Here is a 19,295-nt window from a genome sequence, read left to right as displayed (position 1 = left end):
CAATTTTTATGAAAGTCTAAATAGAAGCAAACTTCGAGCTAGTATTTACATATCAAATGTTTATGTAATTATGTGATGAAGACTTGAACAACTTACTAAACTAGATAAGTTAAATTTAAACACGATTTTTTAACTTAAATAAAAGAATAATACATTCTTTCAATGATTCATGCAATGGGGAATTTTGATTTATTGCAGTTTTTTGGATATACGCCATTGCAGCAATGGCGTATGACCAAAAAACTGCAATAAATCAAGAATAATACAGTTGATTAAAATGTAATTGGTTTTGACTGATTGCTAGGGACCGGAAAAATTCGCGGTTTCGATAGCCTTCAGGATAGACTGCACATTCCCCTGTACACTTGGGCAAGTAACGCAAGTTCATTGGCTGCCGACTTGTAAGTCGTCTCAGCTGGATTGTCCGTGATTCGATCCTTCTTTGGTTGAGGTTTTATAACTGGTTGAGATTTGTCAAGTGTCAAGATGAACAGTAAGCCAATAGCAAAATCATATAAAATGTATATGTGTTTGAATTTTATCATATCGCCGAATGAATCTGCGAATTTTTACGGTCTCTACAGTTTGCTATCTTAAGAAAGCACAAGGTTAATATGTAGAGGTATTGTTTTAATAGTGAACCTACCAGACTGTTTTTGTCATTGGTAACCTGCTGTGTTCATCGGTGTTTTTGTCATTGTGTTGTCCATAATATATGTTTGTCTCCATTGTTGTGTTTTCTGTGTGGTCCAGTTTGTGGGTTGTCTGCATTTCTCGTTGTTGTTGATACGGTTTCGTCGTTGTTAGGCCACTGTATCCGTGTGTGCTGTTATTATTCATGACCAAACTACTTCCACGGAATTATTGTGCTATCTGATTATTTTAAGTTTGGCTGTGTTCGTCTGTGCTGTGATTATTGTGTTTTTTTTTAAATTACATGCTTCGTTTCATCTTTTGATTTATATTTTTGACATCAGCTATTTTAACTTGTATGTTTTATGTTTCCATTTTGCATTTCTGGTTTTACATTTCTGAGTTTTCCATGACAAACTTTTCAAAACTGTAATTACGTATGTACAAAAAACTATCTTAAATTACCAAATCCCATCGCATAAATCATTTAAAGATCGTACAAAAATTATATAATAATTATTTCACCAACGCAGATTCAGACCATTAAATGTATTTTAAATTAAATTTTTACGTTTGTAAATATTACACATATGCACTAAATTTTATACACGGAAAAAATTTAGCTTAAAATACTTACCGCAAATTTTTCATAAATATGGTGAAAACCCTTAAAATTGGTACAATAAAACATTCTCGTCATTCTGCATCAGAATTTTGAGTTATGGAACAAAATAATTTAAACGCCAAAAAAATGGTAAGCCATCGCAATTCAATGTTCCAAGACATCGACAAAAATCAGTCGTTGCCAGCTAGCACAATTATTAATTATAAATATATAGGATGCTTAGCGCCCCAAGCCAGATTAATATAAATTTTCAAACATCGCTTCTTAGTATTTGCAATATACTTCATTGAGTGCACTACGATGTATTGACTAGTAGTACAAGGCAACATTCTCAATTATGAATGCCAAATAGCTAGAGAGATGATGGATACTAGTTTTAATTATATAGGTGCTATAAAATGCTACAAAGTGATTTATAAGCTATTAAATACTACAATGTGGTTTATCTTCTAATAAATAAAAATCTATACGCACCCATATGTTCCCTATGGAACACAAAACGGCTGGACCGATTTTGAAGAAATTTTCAGGCAATCTTCAGATTAGCCCAGCGGGTGATCCTGTCAAGTTTAGAAGCGTATCAACTAGATGGCGCTGCAGCGCATGAACTTCTATCTTACAATGGCAGAACCATATCTACCGGGTTCTGCTAATTAGCTATAAAATGCTCCAATCAGGCTTTAAAGCAGAAAAATTTGATTGCTATACAAAAATGACTTGCTGCAATTTTTTTTGTAGATATCAAAAACATTTTCCAATACAAAGTCAGTAATTGTAGCCAACTTTTTTCCAAGTGAGATGCACCAACTTGTAATAAAAAAAAAAACTTTCATCATCCAGTATTTTTATGTGTATTTCAAATTTCCTCATACTGAGTGCATGCACTATTTGCTTAACTCGACAAATTATTTAACACTTAAATGGGAACCAGTTGTGACATGGAGAACAAACTGGCGCTACTTTCTAAGCGACACGTAGGTTTCATCAGTAGCGGTTGTTAAAATGCATGTTGCCATTATCAACTGTAGGGCACAGAAAATATATCTTGTTACTTTATGTCGGTAATCCAAATGTTCTGTTGTGCACACACTGTAACATCGATAATTGGAAGAATAAAAGACAACAGATAAGCGTAATAAAAGTCTCATCTAAATGACAGTACAATTATTAACTGCAAACATCACCAGCTATAATTTAACCCAAAGCATCTCAAAAATAATTTCTTTTAGATTTATTGGAAATGTATTTTCTGCACGCACTAGCAATTTCACATTAATTTGTGTTTTCTTGTAACCAAAACAATAATATTCTATATAAACACAGTGTAGGATAGTACTTAAAAATAACAAAGAATTTGTGCAAAAAAATGGCCTTCCAAAAACTGACTCAACTGTTTGCTAAATAAATTGCTTTTTGTTTAATTTATTGTTTAGTATAATTATAGTATTTAACATATATTCTTTAATTGAAAACATATTGCTATGAGTCTGATTTGTAAATGCTATTTTACATCATCTCTACCAATATGCCATCACTTAAATTGTTTTTTTTTATAAATGCGAAACAAGTTTTATATTAGTGAGAAAATTTGCAATTTACAGCTATAATGATCTTGTAAACTGCAATTCTGTGTGCATTTTAGAAATTTTTGTATGTCTAAATAAAGGGTTGTAAATTATTGCTCTATAAACGCTACAGCTCAACATATAGCATAGCTGGAAGTAACTAAAACATTCTACTATTTGCTAGAAGTACCTGTTAAAAGATCAGAGTTAATTATTCTGAAAACAGTTTTAGGCCAAATACCTTCAAGCTAAATTATTTATGCCAATAGACTTAAAGAGGAAATAATTTAAGGTCAAATGACTTTAGGCCAAATACGTTTAGGTCAAATGACTTAGGGCCAAATATGTTTAGGTCAAATGACTTTAGGCTAAATACATTTAGGTCAAATGACTTTAGGCCAAATAAGTTTAGGCCAAACGTCTTTAGGCCAAATAATTTTAGGTCAAATAAGTGCCACAAAATTATTTTAGGCCAAGTGACTTTATGTCAAACAATTTTAGGTCAAATGACTTTAGGCCAAATAACTTTATGCCAAACGCCTTTAGGCGAAATAATTTTAGGTCAAATGACTTTAGGCCAAACAAATTTATGTCAAATGGTTTTAGGCCAAATATGTTTAGGCCAAACATCTTTAGGCCAAATAATTTTAGGCCTAATGACTTTAGGTCAAAAAAGTTTAGGCCAAGTGAATGTTCTCAAACAGTTTTAGGCCAAACGACGCGCTCCCGTTACACATATAAAAATCATCTAAACATATATTTATATCTATCTACATCTTTATATATCTATGTATCTCTCTATCGCTATTTATCTCTTTATATCTACATATATACATATATACCTCACAATATCTCTATATCTTCTATATATAAATCTCTATATAGCTCTATATATATATATATATCTTTATCTAACCCATTTCATTCTCTATAGCTCGCTCTATCTCAACTTATCTCTGTCTCTCTCTAACTATATATATATATATATCACTCTATCTCTGTCTATCTTTTATATTTAAATAAATTGTGTCATGCGTGCGCACTTATACAACAAAAACAGACGAAGTGTTGAACAGGAATTAGCCTGTATATGAAGTGGTAATTGAAAAATTATAAAAAATTCAAAATATTTTCAAGGAAAAATATACGAAATCGCACACAACCGTTGCGTAGGGAGCCAACCGCGCGAATGAGCGCCGCGCGGCACTTTATTTTGTGACATTGACTCCCCTCCAGCACCATAGTGACGCCTAGCTAGCCGAGCGGGGTGTGGGCGGGGCGCGGGAGCAGAGGCAGGCGGTGGTGGGAACACGAGCGTCAAGAGAGACACGACGACGACAGACAGTTGCTAGTTACTGAATTACAAAGATATAAAAATTAAAATATGTTGCTTAAATAATATGGTTAATAAATAACGCTGTAAAAAGTAGCCTATGTTCATCAGGGATATAAAAATTAAAATATGTTGCTTAAATAATGTGGTTAATAAATAACGCGGTAAAAAGTAGCCTATGTTCATCAGGGATAGAAAAATTAAAATATTTTGCTTAAATAATGTGGTTAGTAAATAACGCAGTAAAAAGTAGCCCATGTTCATCAGGGATAATGTCGGCTTCTAATGGAAAAATAATTTTTCAAATCAGTCCAGTAGTTTCGGAGCCTATTCAATACAAACAAACAAATCTTTCCTCTTTATAATATTAGTATAGATGTGGTTATGGTACTCAAAATTACCTGTTTTATATAACAGAAAATTTGCTTTTTTCGTCTACGAGAACGTTCATTATGCTGAAAACTAACAGTACTCGTATTGGACATATTTTATTTGTGTTTTGTTTGTGACATTGCTTTTTATGACTCCTATATATATAAGATTTTTCCCATTTATTTTGGTTATGCCATACACATTTCTTACTCCTAGTATCTAACTATTACAAAGGATTTACGAATTTTCCAACTTTGCTACAAGATGTGGTTATTCTAACAATGATATGTATTTGTTTTACTGTGTACAGTTTAAATATTTGATCTATGAATTAACTATATTATGACTTCAAGATTTGTTTACTGTCAAAATAGGGTACCTATGTAATGTTTGGCAGATTTTTTGAGAATTTATATGGAAATGGATATGCTGACTTGTTTTTTTAATGTTAGGCTAAATTAATTTAAAGTGGTTATTACAATATTTAAAGTACTTTACATCAATACAGAAAATAAAATTTTTGTGAATGTGTTAACATGTTTTTATGTATAGGCTACTTAGATAGCCAATTCCTAGCCTCTTTTTTTAATATGGTATTCTTAGTCCGTACTCTTTATCCAAATAATTCTTTATAAAATAATTAATGATACGATTAAATAACAAAGGTGAATGTAAAAAAAGGCAGTCAATGAAGTAAAGTTTATTGGCGTAAAGCTGGAAATAAATAAAATTTAAAAAATGTTTTCAAGTAAGCTAATGAGGGCTAGAAGTTTTTAGAATTCTCCCAGAGATCCTTTCGGTTAGGTAAGGTGCAATAGCTCATGGCGTGAACTGGGTTAAAAGCTAGTTTTCAAAATCTCAAAGAACACTAACTATAATAAAGCATTGCTACTCTAAAAATCAATATAGTCTTACAATCTATCAAGGTTTTCTTTTGCACACACTGCTTTATTATTGAAAAACACATACCTCAACGACGAAGTTATTCAGACGTTTATTAATAGCAACACATACCACACTAAACTCAAAGAACGCTGATTTACATAGCGCCATGTAAGCTACAATGAAAATTATTAAAAATAAAATCAATATCATAAGTAAATAGCATTGCATATAGAAAAAAAATTGAGTACATCACTAATTTTTAGAGTCACATATTATGGAATTTTTAAATAAATAAGCATAACATTCCATCAAAATAAAAAAAAGGACTAGCAATTTATGAAAATTTTAAGTTCTGTCAGTTTATATTTAACGTTTAGCAAATCATAAAATAAGAGCAATTTTTATGAGTAGGCTTTACGTCGTCTCGTTGACGGTGAGGTGATTATAGATGGTTACACACAACTCTAATCAAGAACAGGGTTTGGAGAAATAATCGGCCACGGCTTGTGCTAAGGAATCAACCCAACATTTGTCTAGAGTAATTTATGGAAACCATGGAAAACCTAAAGCAGGATGGCTAGACTGAGAATCGAACCCGAGTCTCCCTAAATGTGAGTCAAATGTGTTACCGTTGCGACATCTCTCTCGGTATATAAATCCCTTCATCAATGTCTCACGCTGTGTCCAGCCCCTGCCCCGAGCTCCCGGCAGGACAACTGTCATTCATAATGGCCACTCAAGTTTGTAGGGGCAGACAACCGGTTTGAGGATGGCTGGTCAAGGAAGAAGTGGAGATAAAGAAACAGAAGAAGCAAGTCTGCAAACTAGGTCCCCACCACCCCCTACCCCCCTGTCACATTCCAGTCCGCCACCCAGCCAGCCATACAGCCACGCTTTGGAGTTTACCTGGGTAGTGTTACTGACTCGTAATGAAATTTTGTCAATATTGAAATAATTTCTGCTTTAAGTTAACTGTAATCACTTGTATGTTGTCATTGTAAGCTTAATAATTTGTAATAGTGTAAGTTGCCAGTTTGATGTCGCAAATTTACATTCATGCCCTAACTTTCCGGGGACTCAAACCCAGAATCTGTCACACGACAGGCTTGCGTGCTACGGAGGTCAGCCCTAACTGATATTTTGATAACTGATGTGCAATATATCCATTGTTAATGATCTTCCTGGCTTTGAATGAAGGACGATCACTCATGAATTGAAACTTAAGGTCAACCTATCGTGGAAGTAAATAAATATATTGTTAACCCAACAAATTACTATAAAATGGCTTTCGCACGAGTGGAGCGATATGGAGCGATACTAAAATGTAAGGTCAGGAGAACCCCGTTTTTGCAACCACAGCATACATTTTCTTATTCGGTACAATGACAATAGCACACCACATCATTGAGTCAACAATTGCATTATTATGAGAAGTTTTGTATTTTACCTTCTATTGTAGCCTCTCTAAAAACAGGGATGAAGCCTTCGATGAATTCACTAGTTTTCGTAACTGCTGTTTCTCTGCAATCCTGCTCAACCTGGGATCCTCCTGCGCAAACAATATAGGTTTGGTTTTATAAAATTGCTATGTTACACTTATTATTTACGGTATTGAAGTAAAGATTGAAGTGCTACCTTGACAACATTCAAAAGTAGCCATCATATCCTGGGTTTCAGTTCCCTCAAATTTGTTGTTTGCACAATAGGTTGGCGTAAGCTGCATATCCATCGGCAGTGAAAGTGGCGACATGGTTTCTAATTCATAAACATGGCCTTCATTCATCAAATCTAAAAAGAAATGCACACTACAATATAGTTTTGTCCCTTGCTAACAGGTTTTATATAAATAATCATAACTTGCATAAAACGTACTTACCCAAACTCATTTTGAGGAGCCTGGCACTCCTACTACTACCATCCATTTTACACTGTTATGGGAAAACTGCTTCAAAATCAAGAGCTGACAAGAAAGACAACCAAGCGAGGGAAGACATCTGCGCGAAGTGGAGACGAGATAAGTCAGGATAATGATAGGCTGAGAAACAGCCAAATCCCATTAACTCTGACATATCGGATTTCACATATACATGCTTGTTGCGAAAGGATGCCAGAGTCCAATATGTCAAACATGTTGGGTTTTACCAAGGATCAAATACAAATAAACTAACATATTGGAATTCTTTTTTATTTTAAAAACTGTTACAGAATTTTTTTTTTGAATATCTGGTTTTACCATCGTAAAATTCACCACGTGATGTACATATTGGCATTAAAACCTAAAAATCGAATTTTTGTGACATATTGGGTTCTGCCTTAGCACCACAGAAATAATAACCGTGCAAGAAAAATTAGAACCAATAAAACTATAGTTAAATGGCTTTTCAAAATAAACCTTATTAAATACCAAAATTAATTACAAGAATATGACTACCGGCAATATGAAAATACAAGCATAAAAAACTAGGTTACCGTGACCTTGAAACTACATAACCAGCTGAATCCCTCTGAATAACCCAACAACAAATCCTCAAAAAAATACTCATAAAAGCGGGGGAGAGTAGGATCTTGCAACATTACAACCTAAAGTACTCTCAACATTTAAGAATTCAAAACTTTCTAAACACATAAGTTCACCAAGCTGAAATAGATGGGTTCACCCTAGTTTGTATTTTTATTTATTTGGTTTTGTCTTATTCACGAGGTCATTAGAGGTGTAAAAACATTATTGTACAAGTCATGAAAATTTGGGTAGCAGCTTTTTACCACCTATTGAAACTTAAAAACTGTAGAGATAACAACAAATTAATTACTTTATATCTTTAATAGTGAATGTTAAATATGTGAGAAATGTGTTAAAATAGCCTTTTAATAAGGCTGTTATTTTAAAAAATTTAGAACTTGCCATTAAACTGGGAGGTATTCCTTACCACCCAGAACCATCCATCATTCACCCCTCCCAAGATTCGTAGCTGGGTAAACCCCTGGTTGCAGATGCCTGCTTGTAATGCCTTGGCAAAGTAAATTATTCCTCATTTTATTGCAAATGATTAGTTTTTTTTTTAAAACTAGCTACAGTACAAAGGCTGGATAGTTATGAGTCTACAGTATGTGGAGAAATCAAATAAAATTACACTAGTGAGTTTATTGACAGTAGCAGTAGCAAGCTATGGTATGCATCTTAACTAAACCTTGTTTCTTTTTTCCAGATCTTCATCAACAATGAATGGCATAAGTCTGCGTCTGGGAAAGTGTTCAAGACGCTGAATCCTGCGACAGGAGAGGTTATTGCAGAGGTGCAAGAAGGCGATAAGGTGTGTATTACTTTTTATTTTGATCATTTTAATATAGCCTAAAGGTTTTACATTTATTGGCAAAAAATACTCCAAATGTTATTTGTTACTTTTTACAATATACAGTAAATTTCTGTTGAAAGGTTTTTAATGGGAAATTAATATTCTGTATTTATAATCAGGAAGGACTTCTTAAAAGGGTTCAATTAAATAATTATGTTTTTAGTTAGTGCAAAATTATTTAAACCCATTAAGCAAGAAAACTTCTTTAGTTGGAACTTCTTAAAAAGGTTTCACTGTAATACTAAACTTACTACCTGTGCAGTGCATGCAAAAAAATACCTCCGAGAGATATCCTCCACTAACTGGTACACTACTGTGAGAAGTGTTGTGGCCTGTAGCGGACTCAGTTGAGATCAGATCCAGAGAGTAACTGGCCTTTTACTTCCGGTCATCCGGTACGCCCATGCAGGTTTGCTATTTCATTCATTTAATTGGTGAAACTTATTACACAAAAAACTCCCATGTTAAAGTAATTCAATGAAAAAAATGTTTTCTGTTTTACTTTGCAGCATTTATTTTTTATTGTGTTGTTATCATAACTAGAGGTAATATTTTATGGTGAATAGCGATAAAACGAAACTAACAGCTGAAGTGAAGTCAGTAAGTACACTGCATAACACTGAAATGCAAGGCAAACACTAAATGGGGTGAATTCAAATTACCAAATTGTGTCTGGTAAGTTATATAATTAATTTGAAATGTTTAGTTTAAGGTTTTATTAATAATCAAAAATATTATGTAATTAGTAAAAATAATTTATTGAATTTCTATGTATGATTTTTTTTTTCCAAAGGAAAGTAAATAAGATCAGTCCACAGCTGATATCACACATATATGGCTAAAGACTTACAGATAAACATCACTAGGAAAATTTATAAGTTTAAGGTTATTGGGCTTTTCATTGCATAGGCCTATTGATTATTAATTAAAATGATTGTATTGAAGCAATAAGACAGTAAATCTTGGCTCTAATCATAACTGATTAGATTATACCCTTAAGATAAACTAAAGTGTTGAAACTCAGTATGAAATCAAGAATTTTAAGCTATTGTTGTTCTCTACAAAAATGTTGAACTTATACAGACATTGTACTAAGGCTTTTTTTTTTTTTTGCATAAATTTTGATTCTTCTATAAAACATAATTCCAATAACCCTTTAACACCACTTTTGAACAATATAGTACTAACATTTATTGATTATTATTTTGAGTACATTTCTTATTTCAACATCACGGTATGTAAATGAACAAAAAAAAGTGTTAGGAGAATCTGCGGATGCTGTGCAAGGTTCCCCTTGCAGGGCCAAATACTTGGCAACACCAGGCAAGATAACATGGCGCAGGATAAAGCATAATTACTAAGTGAAGCTAGCCGGGAGCAGATAGTGACCTGGCAGAATTGTAATGGCGGTGGACGACTTGTCCGTACAAGTGATGGTGTTAAGGGCAGCTAGAGTGCTCTCACTCTCCTATTGAGGATGATTCTGGTGGGGCATTGTGAGAGGGAGGTGTGGTCAGTCAAGTCTTGGATCTGGACTCCCCAAGAACTTCTTTGAGTGAATGTTTGGTAGGTCACCAGTAACAACACCAGCCATGCAGTATTCTGGCAGATGTTGTTGCTGTGTGTCACTGATTTTTGCCACCTCTAAGAGTTCCCATTTTTTTTTGGCAAAAGTGTTAGCAGTCAGCTAAAACTGCTAATCATCAGGCACCTCAAACTGCTACTCATAATCAAGCACCTCCAACTGGTACTCATCGGGCACCTCAAGCTGCTACTCATAATCAGGCACCTGAGAAACTACCCTTTGGCGAGTGGCCCATCTTTTCCATTTGTGTGAGAGGGAGAGGGGCTTTAGACATACTCATTATTTTGAACTAGGTTGTGTGGAGATGTCTAGTTATAAGACTTCTCACAAATCAGACTGTCCTGACCCTGGCCCCTCTCCTCCCTTGCTGGTTGCTTCAGGGCACACAGGGAGGGTAGCAGCACTGCAGGCTCATCCCTGGAGTTGTTTAGCATTAGTGACCTTGATGCTTCAGTGAAGGGCTGAGACTCCCTCCCTCCGTTGTCAGGTCTTTGTTGTGTCTAGCATCAGCTTAGAAGCCAAGATCCCTAGAACATACTTTTTCATCCACACTTTGTAATGTCTTGCCAGTAGTTGCAGTTTCATATGGAAGTAACATGCAGAAAATATCTACATTGAGCTAACAATACTGTGTGTATGTGCATAGAATGCAAGCTAGATTGCTATCACAGCAGCTACAGTTGCCTGCAGGGTCACAGGTTCTAAGGAGGAGATAACTCACTCAGACTGCTGGTGTAGTACTTTGGTTATCTTTATGAGCTGCTCAGCCTTCTGTTTTGTACAACAATAAATTCAATAATTCTAAATGTTTCCCTGACACTGCAGGAACATAGAGCTATCCCTTTTCAGCTTTTAAGAATAATGTGTATGGGGGTTCAACAGATAACACTTGGCAAAGATTATCTCTTTAGTAATCTATTATTTATGTATAAGTTTTGAACTTTTATAAAGACAGTTGCTTTGTTCTAAATAAATCCTAATGTCTAATTCCGGGTAAAATAATTCTCAATACAGAGTGAATCAATGCACTCAGGTAAGCAGCAGTAACTTCACGTCGCTACAGTTCAAAGATAAATAACTTAAGATGAAGAGCCCCTGGAGATTTTTTTTGACGAACACTTCTGTAAAGATTGTCTATGTGTTAAGGAATGAGGCGGCCAACAAGACACCCGATGGGAAAATGGGTAATCAGCAGTAAACAGTTTACAAGGCCACAGGAGAGTGATTTGAGCAGGTACGGTTCCCAGATGCACAATGAATGTTTGCTAGCGATAACATAGCACGACCTAGCACAACAACAGGTGTGTTTGCCTCATGGGACAAGTAACTGTGACCTCAAATTACAGATGAGAACGAGGAATTGGCAGGTCAGTAAAGCCGGGAGGGAGTAGGGATAGTGATGTAGGAACCGAGGATGGACTGCAAGAAAAGAGAGGAAGAAAATCAGGAGCCGGTCAGTGACGAGCAGTCTTCCATATCGGTGCATGGGAAAAGCACATGTTACTTAGTTAAACAAATAGAATAATTAGTCAGTCAATCGGTCGTTCGGTCGGTCGGTCGGTGGGTGGGTGGGTGGGTGGGTGGATGGGAAGCCACTCGACACAGCACCCAGGATTAACTACCATTGATGAGTGACCAGATGCATAATGGTTCTGTGATAAAGTTAAAGTCCCGGCCGAAGGCCTATGTAGCACTTTGAAACTTGGGAGCTACTTTTCTTCACTGCAAATACTGCAAATTTCAAACTGTCAATTTTTTGCATGAGTTTAAGCTCATAAAAACTTAATTTTAAAGACTAGATAATTTATTAAAGTAGACGTTAACATAAATTAATCACTTGAGAGAGAAAAATAAGAGAAAAGTTGGTAAGATTGTAAAATCACTGGACACTGTCGACTTTCGAACTGTAGACATGGCGAGTAAACGGAAATCTTTGTGTATTGACGAAAAAGTTTTATTAAGCACTTGATGCAGCGGAACTAAGAAAATACTTTTTATACAATAAAGATGATCCGGCAGTATTTCAGGATATGAGTAAAATACTTAAGAAAATAGAATTAAAATATTGGAGCAGCAAGACGAAGATAACAGACTATATGCAAAAAGTGCTGTTATTTGTATTAATATTAATGTTCGTGAGTAAAATGTGTACTATATTAGTATATACATATTATTATAGAATAGTAAAATGATATCTTTTATTTCTCTCCATTTAACAACCACTCTCTATAACGCCGAAAAATGCTCAGTCTGTTAAATGTCATTATATAGAGTTTACACTGTATTTAAAGAATCCAGAGTACAAGCGCACAGATTTTGTAGCAAATTCAGCAAACAAAAGATATTTGTATTCAGAGTTCATAGTATCGGTGGCTAAGGTCAAGTAGTTACAAGATTAAGATGGCTCGACCGTTACATCATCTTGTTTGTTCAAATTGTGTAATCATAATGAAACTGTTTATTAGAAGAAAATAAATTCAGCCGCAATTTTGCTGTATCAGTTTGCAAAAAAATATATATATGTGTGTGTGTGTGTGTGTGTATAATAATAATAACTTTTTTTCATAAGCAATTTATGTGGAATGCCACGTGAATGAGAGAGATTAAAACTGTATTGAACTACAATTACATAGGGGGAAAATTCCTTTTTGGCTCAGCCTACAGGCACGGGTAGATTTCAAAGTTTGTATTTTGTTAAAACATTCTGTAAACATCTGGAACATTCTATAGACTTCTAGAAACTAAGTACAAAGCATCCTATGTTCTTGAATATTCCAAGATGATCAATAAAATATTTTCCCAAATAATCCTTGCAGCTATAATGTTTTGAATTTTTTCGTACTCAGTACACCATAATTTTCATTGAATTTATATAATATTCTCAGTAAGAATGATATGGACATGAGCTTGACATTCACTCAGAGCAAGTAGGTGTTGTTAGTAAAAACTCCCATGGAAAAAAAACATACCTATTTACTCGCGTAAGCTAAGCATTAAAAAATTTATTTAATTCTTGGACGATGGGTTGCAGTATCAAAAACAAGTATCCGGTTAAGGTAAAATTTAGGTTTACAATAATTTTACGAGTGTGGGAAAACAGATGCAAAAAGGATAGCCCAAAAATTAATTAAGTAATATTAATCAACTAGAATTACACTTTTCCCTAAATTAGAACAATCTGAATAGCTGTCCACAAATTAATCACACCTTCATTAGTCCACTATTTACAATGCCCACTGAAGCTCGGCTCGCAGTGTCTCTCTCTACTATTCACCTCTTACCGCACACCTCGGTCTCAGCACACTGCTTCGCACTGCTCACTCGTCTGCACATTAAGCTTGTCGCTCACCAAGGGGACACTCACCGTCTTCACTTCACTCTTGCATCCCTTGGAGAATTCGCTGATATCACCACCAGGCTCCCTCGCCACAGGGGGACTTCACCTTATATACCTGCTGACGTTACCCATGGAAACGTCTTGTAGCCGTCAGTAATGTCATGTCATCAAAGCCTCCCGGCTTGACACTCAAGTTTCGAGAACAATGGTGTCCTAGTAAGTTACGTACGTCACTTTTCGCGACAGGGCTCTCACAACCTGCCAAACCCTCTAGAGAGTCGGAGACACCAAGACTCTTTGGAAAGGAAGCTAACAGGATTCCCGTGTAGCGTTTGGGAAAGGGGGGAGGGAAATGGACGGGCGCTACCTGTGCCCAGGAGGAGGGTTATTCCTTGGACTTGCCAGTCTCATCTTTAGCAGCCTCATAACAATAATGTCAGATGGACTTAATATAGTTTCTATTAGGGATGTTTTTAATTTTTTGGTTTTGTGGCCTCATTTTGCAGTAAGCTTTGGTCTTATCAAAAATTGTTGCAGAAAAATGTTTAGGTAATATTTATAAGGTTTTCATTAACTTGAGATGAATTTATCCTTTGCCTTTTAAGGGAGTTATGATTTTATTGTCCTTCAACCCCTATTTTTTTTTACCCTGGAGCTAATGGCTGGTGTTCAAAAAAATCTTTCAAACAATATTTTTGGTTCCACTCTTAGAAGGTTTAATAGCTTTAAACAAATGCAATGTTTTTCATACTGGTAATTGGCTTTTTATTCATTAAATCCAAATATATGTAGTTAGAATAATAATTTTCATCTGAGTGTTTTTATTAATATATTTTCTTGTTGGTCTTCAGTATTACGTTCGAAGAACAAGCGTGCTCATGAACTTTAGCTTTTCTCATTTTTTCAACATTTATTTTATTTCTCTTTTACGTTTGTCATTTCAAGGCTGATTTTGGAAAAATGCAGTTTATTTCCTTTAAAATGCATATTACAATTCATCCACTTACCTACATTTTCCTGTGAAAGTTACGTGTGCAAATTCATCTCTTCGTGAATTAATCTGTTCCTCTTCTATCTGCTAGCACCTTCCTCTGCCCTAAAATAATTACCTCAGCTTGCCTTGCCAACTCCTTTTCGCTCTCACAAGTGCGGTGAAGCCTGTTTGGTGAGGGGAGAGGGTAAGGATAGCTCACACTCTCAATGTCGGCTGTTAGGAAGTGCGTGTCCATAGCCAAGTGTGAGTCCTCTAGCGAGAATCATAAAATCTTTTTATACCCTGTGTCCACAGGCATTTGTCACTCATTCTGGAGTCATCTTGAACCATGCAAAGTTATTTCCAGGTAGGCTACAGTAGTACTCATCTTTATAAATCAAACAATCCTGCTCTCTCTTCCATTGAAAAAATGCTTATAGACAAAAAAAACTTGCTCTTACAATTTTTTAATGTTTGCATTAGGTAGCAGCAGGCTACTAACAACAGACACAGGTACAGACGTATAACTATTAAATGCTTCTAAACGATGAAATTTGATTATTGTTGATGCCAGTGGGAAGTTTAAATTGGGAAAATTACCAAGTTCTTAAACTTCTGAAACCCTCCTGCCCCTCCATGAGCACGCCTGTGGACACCCCTGTCCGGTAGGCAGGGGAGATGCGGATGTGCTCGGTGGTGACGGTGACGACGAGTGTGCTCCGTGTGTGTTGCAGGCAGACATCGACAAGGCGGTCGCTGCGGCCGGCAATGCCTTCAAGTTCGGTAGCCCGTGGCGTCGCATGGACGCCTCGGACCGAGGGGTGCTCCTCAACCGGCTGGCTGACCTCTTGGAGAGGGACAGGACGTACCTTGCCGTGAGTCTTGCCGTCATTTACGGACTTGGAAACTCAAGCATCAGCTCGACTCTGCTACCAAGTTGAGTTCATTGTACATTAAATCTCAATACGTATTTGACATGTGCAACGAGCACGAAATCACATATACCACTATTTTGCAAACTCTTTGCAATGAAACCTCATACTTACAATTTTGTTAGTTTTGTTTTCTGTAGTTTACTCAGTTTTTTTTTTAAGTTAGAATTTTTTTTCCTTAATACCTACCCTGCCGGAAAATTCTTGCTATTTACGTTTCAAAATGTTGGAAATTGATGATATATTAGAATGAAAGGCCCTTACAAACTTAAAATAAAATATTTTAATGTCTTAATGTACATAAACTTCTACCATTTGCAGCACCATTTCAAAGAAAGCGTTCACTGTATGGCATTATTAGTAATGTTTTAACTTTTGCTTTTACATTTAACTGTGAACACCACAGTAAATTTAAACTAAATGACACCTTTACATTTAATTTCAGTGATTTATTTTTAAATAATTATCTCTTTTCAAATGAAGTAAGATTTTAGCAAAGATTCTTTGATTCAAATTAAAAATTTCTAAGCTTTACAAGTAATGATGTAGTGTAATGATGATGTAAATATTTTAATATGACCAAAGTAATGATGACATCTGGAAAGTTGGCAATTTGAAGACAGTATATTTTCTGTGATATCAACGGAATGTGATAACTTGGTTTATTCTTTAGATTTTTTTTTTTTTTGCTGCATATAAATAATGTCCAAAATCCTCTGGACCTTTTTCAGTCTAACATAATAGTTTGAATCTATCTGTTTCATGTAAAACCAATACTAAAATATTTCAGAAATAAAATATTTAGTTCACATCCTTTTTTTTTTGTTTGTTTTTTTGTTTTTTAGGTATGGCAATTGAACTTTATTTTTCTTCTTTTAGTCAACAAATAAACTCATGCAGAACAGTTTTCACCATATAAAGAAATCATATAGATAAAAACTTATTTCTCTCACAATATCATGGCAAAACAAACACTCGGAATGTAACAACCCAATATTTTTTTAGAATTGATTTCTTAAAAACCAAAATCAGAATGACTGAATTGGAATGTTACTTTATTGTGATGCCATTGCACTTTTTCGCTCCGTAATATTGTTAAATCAGGTGTCTACAGGTCATGAAAGTCACGGTTAAAAGTTAGGAAATTGGAGAAATGGTCACAAATCCCAAAATAAATTCAATTTCCAGCATCCTTTTTCTGACTTGCATTTTGTATTTTCATGCTTCACTTCAGTTTATAATCAGATCTAAGTATAAATAGTTGGAACTGTCTACTTAAATCATGTGGAAATTATCTCTGAAAAGATTTTAGCTTTCTAAATTAAGAAACTGGTTGGTTCCTGCAAAATACTAGATTTATTTTGTATTATTTTTTCTACATTTTTTTTTGCTTATTATATATAAAAATTTACTCTTGTTCTACAGAAATCTTTAACAAAATTTAATTCAATAGTCCTGAAAAAATCCTGCAATTGGTTCATCAGGTATACATCATTTCCTAAAATCTGTCCATTTACAGTTAGCCTTTACAAATTCATCCCCTGTTGTTTTATGTTAGTAGTATTGCTTTTTGGGTTAGAGTACAGTACCATGGTCTAAATAATTTGTGGAATGCAAAATACCACACTTATGTTCAAACTGGTGAATAAATTGATTGTCTCTGTAGCATAAAGAGTTAAATATCTGACTATTGCTCCTTATTGATGAGACATTTAATTTAGTACCTATTCCTCCAAAGTGATGTCATGGTATGAAATTTGATCACCATTGATGCTGTATACATGTTAAGGCTGAATGTGGTACTGTAGGAAGTACAGGAGTTGTCCGTGCGATACTTGTCGGCAGAGCCTGGAGACATTGGACAACGGCAAGCCGTACTCCATGTCGTACGCGGTGGACGTCCCTGGCAGCATCAAGACGCTGCGCTACTACGCCGGCTGGGCGGACAAGAACTCTGGGCAGACCATCGCTGCTGACGGAGACTTCTTCGTGTACACGAGGCACGAGCCGGTCGGGGTGTGCGGTCAGATCATCCCCTGGAACTTTCCTCTGCTGATGATGGCTTGGAAGCTGGGGCCTGCACTTGCGACCGGTCAGTTCCTACTTCCGAGCTGACAGTGCAGTCTAGAGCTTATTCTGTGATTCTCAGTGCGTCAAGTTTATTGCTTAAGTGATAAGGGTCTTACCAGCTAAACTGTGTTTAAACTTGCAGCCATAGAAATTCAAAGCACACAGATCTACCTTGCACAGTGTTCTACTATGTCGTGGAAGTTGGCACTAGTTAAAGGGTGTATAAAAGTTATGTGTTAAAATATGCTTATTTAATGCATTCTTTTTTCTTTTATTTTTTAATTTTTTATTACTCTATTAGCTTTTGACAGTATAATTCTTTTGCATCTTTGAAATGATGATGTGTACAGTAGACTCCCGATTATCTGGATGATAGTTATCTGGTTTGCGGATTAACCGTGCCATGTTTCACTTTCATAAACCTTAAAAATGAAAATAAGTTTTGACTGGTTATTTCCATGCGCGCATGATTGCAACAGCACTTGTATAGCATTAAATACAATGCAATTAATTTTTTAATGCATGAATTAGTAAGGCAACAAATTAATAATGTGTCGAATTAACAAACAATATTTTGCTTTTCCTCAATAGCTATTCACTTCCTTCATTGTATAATTATTTCTGATGACGCCCAAGTGTTCAGCTAACATTTATATTTTGCCATCCTGCATGTCAACAGCAGAGCAAAGCCAGAAGCTTTCAGGGCTAGTTTACCTTGCGGACTAGGATGCACTAGTGGCAATACTCGTTTAGTAAACAACAGTGTCTGGAATTACATTGACAAGCTAAATAATCTTTCAAATAATAAAACAGGTTAAGTTTATGCTTTTTATATTCTTATTATTACTGAAATATATCTCCAGTGTGTTTTATCTGTGATAACACAACAGCCATCAGCATCTAAGAAGATAATGTGTAACCTAGTGCACATCATCACTGGATGGCCCTCCCAGACACCAACAGCCTGAGTGCAGAGTGTGTTTCATTGCAGGCAACACAATAGTGCTGAAGCCGGCGGAGCAGACGCCCCTGACTGCGCTTTACGTGGCCCAGCTGGCCAAAGAGGCCGGCTTCCCGCCGGGTGTGATCAACATTGTGCCGGGTTTCGGCCAGGCGGGCGCCGCGTTGGTGCAGCACAACGCTGTCGACAAGGTGGCCTTCACCGGTTCCACCGAGGTTCGTTTATCCTAGCTGCTGTATGCTCATGGTTCAAGGCTCGTTTATCCTAGCTGCCGTGTGCTCATGGTTCAAGGCTCATTCATTCTAGCTGCCGTTTGGTCATGTTTCAAGGCTCGTTTATCCTAGCTGCCGTATGCTCATGGTTCAAGGCTATTTTATCCTAGCTGCCCTGTGCTCATGGTTCAGGGCTGTTTATTCTAGCTTCCGTATGCTCATGGTTCAAGGCTCATTTATCCTAGCTGTCGTGTGCTCATGGTTCAGAGCTGTTTATCCTAGCTGGCGTATGCTCATGGTTCAAGGCTATTTATCCTCGCTGCCGTATGCTCGTGGTTCAAGGGTCGTTTACCCTAACTGGTGTACACTTATGGTTCAAGGCTCGTTTATCCTAGCTGTCGTGTGCTCATGGTTCAGAGCTGTTTATCCTAGCTGGCGTATGCTCATGGTTCAAGGCTA

At 35.9% G+C, this 19,295-nt stretch overlaps 1 protein-coding gene across 2 annotated transcripts in view; it reads left to right on the top strand.

Annotated features, from left to right (window-relative positions):
* The window catches only part of LOC134537608 (aldehyde dehydrogenase, mitochondrial), a 108,492-nt gene that overhangs the window by 43,090 nt on the left and 46,107 nt on the right, over positions 1-19,295 (top strand). For both annotated transcript variants that reach the window (XM_063378218.1, XM_063378229.1), the window contains exons 2-5: positions 8,620-8,724; positions 15,396-15,536; positions 17,439-17,685; positions 18,655-18,839. In XM_063378218.1, the coding sequence (XP_063234288.1) occupies positions 8,620-8,724; positions 15,396-15,536; positions 17,439-17,685; positions 18,655-18,839 (678 nt within the window). The remainder of the gene's footprint in view (positions 1-8,619; positions 8,725-15,395; positions 15,537-17,438; positions 17,686-18,654; positions 18,840-19,295) is intronic.

Source organism: Bacillus rossius, chromosome 1, assembly GCF_032445375.1.
Source record: "Bacillus rossius redtenbacheri isolate Brsri chromosome 1, Brsri_v3, whole genome shotgun sequence".
Taxonomy (NCBI): domain Eukaryota; kingdom Metazoa; phylum Arthropoda; class Insecta; order Phasmatodea; family Bacillidae; genus Bacillus; species Bacillus rossius.
This window is presented reverse-complemented; position numbering and strand designations above follow the sequence as displayed.